At 41.6% G+C, this 9,768-nt stretch overlaps 1 protein-coding gene across 1 annotated transcript; it reads left to right on the top strand.

The window, feature by feature from the left end:
• Positions 1 to 2,876: 2,876 nt before the first annotated feature.
• LACBIDRAFT_331931 (uncharacterized protein) lies at positions 2,877 to 4,209 on the top strand (the record flags this gene model as incomplete). The annotated part of the gene is made up of 2 exons (XM_001886381.1): positions 2,877 to 3,299; positions 3,388 to 4,209. 2 exons carry the CDS (start codon positions 2,877 to 2,879, stop codon positions 4,207 to 4,209), a joined length of 1,245 nt encoding a protein of 414 aa, XP_001886416.1.
• Between the last annotated feature and the right edge of the window lie 5,559 nt (positions 4,210 to 9,768).

Genomic DNA, 9,768 nt, shown 5'->3' with positions numbered 1-9,768 from the left:
GACACTATAAACTATATGTCAACTACAAACTTTTGTAGCCTCAAAAAGCAGACACTACAAACTTTTCTAATGAAAAAGCGGACACTACAAACTTTTGTAGTCTGAAAAGCGGACACTACAAACTTTTCTAATGAAAAGGCACACACTACAAACTTTTGTAGTCTAAAAAAGTGGACACTATAAACTTTTCTAATGAAAAAGCGGACACTACAAAACCTTTTAATGTAACCCTAATTTTGTAGTCTAAGTCCAAGCTTTTGTAGTCTAAGTCTGACTTTTGTAGTCTTTTGTAGTCTATCAGTAAACTTTGTAGCCTATGTCCAACTTTTTTGTAGTCTATCAGTAAACTTGGTAGTCTATATCTGACTCTTGTAGTCTGTCAGTGTTGATTGCTCTTTTAGGGAATGCACCTTCCTTTTTTGGTCAATTTTCCCACAATATGATATTTGTTGCCCTTTCATCTAGCTTTCTAAATGTGTTGGAATCATGTTATTTGGTTTTGTTTTCATGAAGAAAAATGCAAAAAACCAAAAAAAACACAACGCTTTTGGAATTCCTTTACCTCATATCTCCACAACAGGAGCACTTCAGAACATAATTCAACCAGATTCGGGAAGCTACAGTGCAGGGGTACAACTTTCGCTTTTTGACTATTTTTGGTAATTGGTCATGTGACCACCCTCCCAACAACCTATGTGATACATATCATCATTATTATATAGTTTTCGGTAATGAAAGTGCCAAAGGGCCTAATGAAATATCCTAATGAAAAATCTAAGAAATAGTAATGAAAGTGCCAGGGAGCCTAATGAGAAGTGATGAAATCGTCAAGGTGCTCAATGAAATATCCTGAAAGAAATGGTAATGAAAGGGCCAGATGCCCCAATGAAATCTCCCAATGAAAAATCTAATGAAATGGTCCAGGAGTGTAATGAAATATCCTAATGAAAGCGCCAAGAAGCATTCTAATGAAAATTCAATGAAATGGTAATGAAAGGGTCAAGGAGCTGAATGAAATATCCCAATGAAAATTCCAAGAAAATCTAATGAAAGTGCCAAGGAGCCTAATGAAATATCCTAATGAGAAATATAAAAAATCGTAATGAAAAAGCGCAGGAGCCTAATGAAATATCCTAATGAAAATTCTAAGAAATGGTAATGAAAAAGCAAAGGAGCCTAATGAAATATCCTAATGAGAATTCTAAGAAATGGTAATGAAAAAGCGCAGGAGCCTAATGAAATATCCTAATGAAAATTCTAAGAAATGATAATGAAAAAGTGCAGGAACCTAATGAAATATCCTAATGAAAATTCTAAGAAATGGTAATGAAAAAGCGAAGGAGCCTAATGAAATATCCTAATGAGAATTCTAAGAAATGGTAATGAAAAAGTGCAGGAGCCTAACGAAATATCCTAATGAGAATTCTAAGAAATGGTAATGAAAAAGCGCAGGAGCCTAATGAAATATCCTAATTAAAATTCTAAGAAATGATAATGAAAAAGCGCAGGAGCCTAATGAAATATCCTAATGAAAATTCTAAGAAATGGTAATGAAAAAGTGAAGGAGCTTAATGAAATATCCTAATGAGAATTCTAAGAAATGGTAATGAAAAAGCACAGGAGCCTAATGAAATATCCTAATGAAAATTCTAAGAAATGATAATGAAAAATCGCAGGAGCCTAATGAAATATCCTAATGAAAATTTTAAGAAATGATAATGAAAAAGCGCAGGAGCCTAATGAAATATCCTAATGAGAATTCTAAGAAATGGTATTGAAAAAGCGCAGGAGCCTAATGAAATATCCTAATGAAAATTCTAAGAAATGGTAATGAAAGTGGCAAGGAGCCTAATGAAATATCCTAATGAAAATTCTATGAAATGGTAATGAAAAAGCGAAGCAGCCTAATGAAATATCCTAATGAAAAGTCTCAGAAATGATAATGAAAGGGCCAAAGAGCCTAATGAAATATCCCCATGATATCTCATTATCCTTGCCTATAACTTATGAAAGATTCCAGTGACAAATTGAATGAAATAGATGGGCAATCCTAATGAGTTGCCTTTCATAAAACCTGTGGCATTATACACAATGGCTCTTGGACAGTTGTCATAGATTAATCATAAATAGTGGTAGCCACTAGTGATGATAGGGCCGTTCGAAGTAATGGAGCGCATTAATCCAAACGTCTATCGGCTCAGACTACCAGATACCTACCCCATGCACCCCGTATTCAATATCGAACACCTTAAAAAGTACAAGCAGTCTCCTGAAGAATTCAAGGACCGCGCCACGCTACCCTCCACTAGAGATTTCTTGCCGAGCGAAGAGTACGAAGTCGAGGCCATTCTAGGACATAAAGTATCGGGCAAAAAGAAGGGTAATCGAAGGATGTTTAGAGTTAGATGGGTCGGATATGGACCGGAAGCGGACTCTTGGGTTTCAGAAGCCGACTTACGCAACTCCCCGGAGATTAAAAGAGATTACCTTGACAAGTTGGGACTAAACTAGAACTAGCAAAGGGTCCTTGACCTTTCATGGCTGTGGTGGTGGAGGTAGAAAGAATACCGGAAGAAAAGAGACACTTCGACTTTTATCTGGTCATGAACGTTCACACGAGAACTATTTCGTTCCGAAGCCTTCACACGAGAACCTGTTACACATCAGGAATCCACGCAAGAACCCTTCTACTATTTTTGATATCATTTCATTGTTTGTAGCATATTTGAACAAGTTATTAGTATATAATACGCGAACGTGGTCGTGGGAGAAAGCCATAATAATCTTTTATTCTCGCCGTCGCTCTCGCCCCTCCCGCTATCTTCGCCTCCTCATCGATCAAGCCATTAAACTCGCGGAAGCAAGAAGTTACCATGATGGGCACGAGATTCACGCACACCCCCGCTCCTAACGGATACGATGCACGAATTTACGACACGACGCGAAGGAAGAGCATCTCAGGATATTTCGAGCTACCGGTGGTCGACAATACCCTGCCTCTAATCCTGCCTCCCTTCTCTCGCGTTCATAGCCGATTAGTAACCATGTCGGGCAAAACGTGGTTGATATGGTCCCCCAACTCTCGGATTGACGCGTATTATCCGGGTATCCGGGCTCCTGGGCACGAAGTCGTTATGGAAGAAGATAAGACGAAAAGACGTTTTGACGGTCACTTAGGACGATTCGACCCCACGAAGTCCCCGCAGCATTACGATCCGCTGCAGCCTTGGTTGCCTTTTGTAAGACGGGATCGAATGGCTCTCGATGAAGTCGAGAATACGTCCCTAGCAATCGCTTGGGTTAGTTCCTCGCCCAGGAATGGAATAAAAGACCTAGGGCGGCTGGACACGGCTCTCCTAATCCACATCACAAGCTGCATCACCGAAGCTCGTCCCAACGGAACCGAGAGCTCATCGATCGAAACCTTATATCTCCCGAGACCAGGAGATGCAGAACATGAAGAATCAGTTTGGTCGACGACCCCGAGCGCCTAGTCCCAATCCAGGACTTCCTACTACTAAAGACGAAAGCCAGCCCAAGAAGATGAAGAGTTCGGATATTGTATTACCACAGACGAAGAACACGGTAGCCTCACGAGAGACTACGTCCCTCCCATTAGCCAGTTCAAGCTCGCCGGTATCCGTAGTGCAGACTAAATTCGCTACTTTGGGAAATCACTCTACCGATTCACGCTTCCTATGCTTCGAAGGATTACCACCGGATTGGGAAACTTGTCGTGTCTGGTTCTACAGCATGGCAGTTTCGTCTCACTTTGTTTGGATTAATAGGATGTTCCGGACAGTCGTGCAAGACGTTTCTCTTATATGGGTGGATATGAAGAGTAATGACAATGCATGTCGGCTACAAGGTTACCTTACGCATAGGACTATGGCGGACGGTTCGCTGGTTGTCGGCCATTTCATGGCGGAGACTACCTTTAATGGAGCGGCTCGAGACGCAACCCACTCATGGACGCGACCGCCCTCTGTTGAGGCTCCTAACGTTGATGACTCCATGAACAGTCCTAGCTCAACCTTCATCCCACTTGAAGCTCGGTTAACCTCGCCAGGCCCGTCTACTCCCGCTCCGGACGTATCATTACTTCATCGAGCTGCCGTGACCTTGGAAGAACAGGTCGAACGTCCACAGCGTTCTCGAGGCGGACAGAGGCACCGGAAACATAAAGCTAAACAACAGCAAAACTCATAACCACGGCTACTGATGTGGGGGGCTTTGTGAAGTAGTATTATTGCGGACTCTATCATTGACATCACGCGCCGTGTTTACTATTGTCTATAGTTGAAGATTGTATATATGAATTAGAACCCTACATTAGGGTTACTTTATCTTTTTGAATCACACCTTTTGCATCCCATGCACGACGACTAGCGTCTCACGTCAACGCAAGCCTTACAGGCTCGCGTACCTTACTATCAACACGTCCGGCCGGCTGAGCACCCTGCAACTGCTCACTTAACGGGATAAGCGCTGACACGTAGTCAGCCTCCCTCGACTTCTCCTCAAGGCTCACCACGCGAGAAGTAGTCGAACACCATTTCACAGGAGGGGATATGTGTTTTTGACTGTGTAATCATTCAGATGATGATAATCTTGACAGGGTCTCAGTGCTTTGCTATCTTTCTTTGATACGAAAAAGAAAGGTGAAGCCTGAGGTGAATTTGACGGTTTAATGAAGCCTTTCTTTAGGTTTTCATTCATGAACTTGTTCATTTCTTCTTCTTCTTTCTGTCCTAAGGGGTAAAGTTTCGATCTCTTCAGTACGAAGTCCGGTTTAAGATTGATTCTATGATCCCATGGTCTTGATTCGGGAAAGTGTTCTGATGCTTTCTTTTCGAATATTGAACTGAATCTGTGGTATTCTTTTGGGACTAGATCTTCAAAAGTCTTCTCTTCTTTCGTTTCTTCCTTATGTGCAAGACTCTGCGATATAGATGTCTTGGCTCTGATTGTTATATCCAAATCAACCTGAATGGGTTGATTTATGGGTTCCTCTTTCTTTGGTCTGGATTCTGTTATGGTTTCTCCTTGGAGATATGTGGCGACAAGATCTCCTTCTGATTTGTCTTCTTCATCATCTTCTGTGTCAGGTACTAGGGCCGGCATGTCTTCATATTGATCAGGAAGTTCATTCACAGCTATGAGAATGGCTTCTTCATTATCTGCTAATCTTTCAAATTTTGGGGTTGTGTCTTCATCAGGTATCTCTTCAATAGAGACCGTTAATCTCTTCCTCTTGTCAGGGATTTTTCACAGCTGATCTGCGAAAGCTTCTTTTGACTTCATCTTCTTGCATTCTGATTCTCTCTTTAGAATCTGGATTTCTCGATCTACGGCTTGTCATATGTTCGGTTTCTTTATCCTGTCTGGGATAATCTTGATGGTCTTCTTTGTCCAGTTTACTTTGGGGTTAATTCTGTCTAACCATGGTAATCCAAGGATTACGTCTTCTTTTCCTAAGTTGGAAATCAAAAATCGAGTGGAATTTACTTTTCCGTCAATTTTTGTTGGGAGTTGGGTGTAGAACCTAATAGGTCCATTCTTGTTCGGACTTTCATCTACGTTTGAGACTTGGATTTCCTTATCCAATCTCAAGAGCGGGAGTCTGTGTTCTTTCGCGAATCATTCATCCATAAAAATTCCTTGAGCACCACTATCGATAAGCACTTTCGTTTCGATGGTTTTCTTAATGGACGATCAATTCTCTGAAGAAGAGACTAGGAATTTGTATCTTACAAAATACTTAAAACATGAAAAAGAAAAGATGACAGACAAGGCGGCTAGTACGGTTCTGGTAAACTACTTAGAAAAATATTATTCTAAGCAAAGTCAAGAATCGGGCACCGTGTCTACAGTGGAAACCATGATGAATACGATATATAACCATGACGGTAAAGCGCAACCGAGCGAAGTGGAGGGTGAACATCCTGCGACAAGGGAGGTACTGGTAACTAAAAAGTATAAACCAGTCGCACAGAAAATCCGACCCGTCTTTCAGGACCTGCCAGATAAATTTCGAATTATTCGGGATATAAAAGGCGATCCAATGGACACCTTGCCAAAGCTGAATAGAAACCCACCACAATTCACACCCACGGGACGCTATACTGAAGAACGAAGAGAGCAATTTGACAAAGTTCATAACGGTGATTTCTTGTGGCCAGAGGAGCGCAAACTATTACATCATTTTATGATGGAAAACAACGAAGCCTTTGCTTGGGATGATAGTGAGAGGGGGAGCTTCAAAACAGAATACTTCCCACCCGTAGACATTCCAATAATTCCACATATGCCATGGGTTTTGAAAAATATTCCAATACCTCCTGGACTTTATCAAGAAGTGTGCAGAATTATTAAGACCAAATTGGATGCTGGGGTATATGAACCCTCAAATTCTTCTTATAGGTCAAGATGGTTTTGTGTATTAAAGAAAGATGGAAAAAGTTTGAGGCTTGTACATAGTCTGGAACCTTTAAATGCAGTGACTATAGCACATTCAGGATTACCACCTGCAACCGATGCACTTGCTACGCATTTCGCTGGTCGAGCTTGCAGAGGAATGTTTGATTTATACGTTGGATATGATGAAAGGCTCTTGGCAGAGACTTCCAGGGATCTGACTACATTTCAAACACCTTTTGGAGCTTTAAGACTTTTCACTCTACCCATGGGTTGGACAAATTCCGTTCCAATTTTCCATGATGACGTTACGTATATTTTACAAGAAGAAATTCCTGAAGTAACTGTACCATATATTGATGATGTGCCTGTCAGAGGGCCTGCAACAAGGTACGAGTTGCCAGATGGAAAATACGAGACTATACCTGAAAATAGCAGTATAAGAAGGTTCATAATGGAACACTTCGAAAATGCTAACAGGGTAGTTCATAGGATGAAATATGCTGGAGGAACCTTTTCAGGATTTAAGTCGGTAATTTGTGCAGCTGAAATAACAGTAGTAGGCCACCTATGCACTTATGAAGGCAGAAAACCGGAAACTGAAAGAATGAAAGTTATAGATCTTTGGGGACCTTGTAAAGACCTACATGACGTCAGGGCTTTTCTAGGAACTGTAGGGGTCTGCAGAATGTTTATTGAGAATTTTGCAAAGAAAGCAGAACCTCTCAACGATTTATGCAAAAAGGGGGCTCCTTTTGTATGGGGACCAGCACAAGAAAAGTCTATGGACGAATTGAAATCCTCACTTCGCGAAAGTAAAGCGCTCGTGCTGTTGGATTACGAAAATAATCCTAACCCAGTGGTACTAGCTGTAGACACCTCTTGGAAAGCGGTTGGGTTCTACATATATCAGGATAACCATACAACTGGGCTTAGGCAGTATGCCAGGTTCGGTTCTATAACTTTGAATGATAGAGAAGCTCGATTTTCCCAACCAAAAAGAGAATTATTTGGTTTAATGCGATCTTTACAGGCTGCATCATACTGGCTTCTAGGATGTCGAAAACTAATTGTGGAAACAGATGCGAAATACCTGTCAGGTATGCTTCGAAACCCTGAAATGGGACCGAATGCAACCATCAACAGATGGATTGACGCATGTCTAATGTTCCATTTTAAGTTACAACATGTCCAAGGAAAGACCTTTGGCGCAGATGGATTATCGCGCAGAGATGCTCAACCAGGTGACGATGTGTATCCACCTTCAGATGAACATCTCGACGAACCTGTTGGTGTCATTGAAGTGTTACCAGATCCAGATGGAGGGGAGCCCCCTTTAGATTTCGAAACCTTCAAAGATCAAATTGACTCGAGGGGGGGATATATCCAACAATTGGCTCTAGACATCTCAGATTTTCAGGATGAACTAGACAGGGAAATAGCAATGACACAGAAAATAGCTAAAGATGTGAAAACAAGAGTGGACAATGATCCAGATCATACAAAAAGCAGCCCAGAACAGAAGGAATTTCTTCAAACTTACATGATTTCGACTTTAACTTCACCAGGCCTGGAAGCCAGGTTTGACGAACTAGAAACAGAGCAACCTTACCCGGAAACTCATAGGTCATTTATTGGACAGTCACAGGATGAATTCCTTCTTATACTAAGAGACTGGCTGAAAAATCCTAAAAAGACCAAAGGATATTCTGATAAAAAGTACGGCGCTTTCGTAAGATTTGCAAAAAGTTTCTTCCTAGACAAAGAAGATAGATTATATCGTCGAAGCATTGAATCACGTCACAAGCTAGTGGTCGACAAGTCTCACCGAATGTACATGATGAGATCTGCACACGATGCTATGGGACATAGGGGAGCATATGCTACGCAGAAACGTAGAAGCTCAATTGGTTTCTCTTTATCGAAGAACAGGGCTCCATTATTACTGGGTAATGGCATGGTTCTGTGTGAAGACCGACCTGTAGGGGCCGGTTCTTCTATGCTTGAACAAGACTCTTCAAGCACGCTCACTTGGATTCCTCGGTAATAGTAGAGAGCTCTCTTACTAATTGACAAGACAACCTTACAAAGGCTTAGTGATCCCCACTTAACACACTGGTTCCGGGCACATGTTAGTTATGTCTGTGAAGAAAATGTCCTTTAATTGATTACACACTTATCCACTACCTCAGATGCTACTGGGAGTGCGACAGCTGGTCAACGCAGGGGATAATTCCTTGTGTTTCAGCCTGTGCGCATCCTCCTTTTATACTATTCCATGGTTTCTATTTATATTTACATGTCCGTGCATTGTCTGGGAGGTCGGACACATTAATACTGATTTTTAGTAAAGGTTTGAAGTGGCTCAATTGTGTGTGGTACAACTGAGCTGACTTCTTTTAAGTTTTCGTAATGTTTTCTCTATTGTGGCGACACGACACATCAGTATTGATGTGTATGCAGGAATCGCCATAAACAATTTTCACGATTGGTTCAGCCGAGACGAACGGTCTGCTTAGTGATTTTTCTCTCTATTATTAGATACTATGCCCGGGCCTCGGACCGCACGGCAAATCGTTCATAGTTTTTCTCTGTTGGCAGGCTTCGGAATATTTCACGAAGCTTAGTTTTCTTGGGTCCATGATGTCATGATTTGTGATGCGTTGATGTGCGTGATGCGTCTCTCCACATGACTTCTTGGATCATGCTTCGTAGCACGTGACCGAATGACTTCTTGCATCGAGTTTCTACGCTCGCGTGTTTATCTTTAGAATTAATATCTTTTAATCCATAATAAGGTGAGACCCTGGTTTGGTGTAAACTCCAACACCCTGTGCGGGGGTGTTTTTTTACTCTAGAACACTCGGTAGCGTACTATTTCATGGTAGTGTAGCCTTTTATTAGACTTCGAGTATATTGAGGTGATTCGGTCACGAACCGACCGCAATTCCTACTGCCTAAGGCGTGCACATTTCTCGGATGTAGACTTTAATCGACTAGACCAGGTTGCGTCTAACGATCCTTATGATCAATGTGTGTATTTCTACTATAGGGCTCTCGCCATGTTCACCAAGATGGCTGACACAAGGCCATTTCTTCTTCAGCTCCAAAACAAAGCGCCCATTAAGTTGGAGAGCACTGTCAAAATTAGCGACTTGGGGTATCTATTGACAATCAGTAAGGGCGAGATTAAATACAAAAGACAGAGCTTACCCGTGTTCCATAGAGGAGCTCTTCATCTGCACCGTTGTTCGTGGGAGCCTCTTGTAAGACTGTCTAATAGATAATTGAAGTTAGCCAAAGATAATTAATGGGAAGCATAAAGTACGAACCGGCTGTTGGATCCTAAAT

The sequence above is a fragment of the Laccaria bicolor genome, genomic scaffold (genome assembly GCF_000143565.1).
Source record: "Laccaria bicolor S238N-H82 LACBIscaffold_37 genomic scaffold, whole genome shotgun sequence".
In the NCBI taxonomy this organism is placed as follows: domain Eukaryota; kingdom Fungi; phylum Basidiomycota; class Agaricomycetes; order Agaricales; family Hydnangiaceae; genus Laccaria; species Laccaria bicolor.
This window is presented reverse-complemented; position numbering and strand designations above follow the sequence as displayed.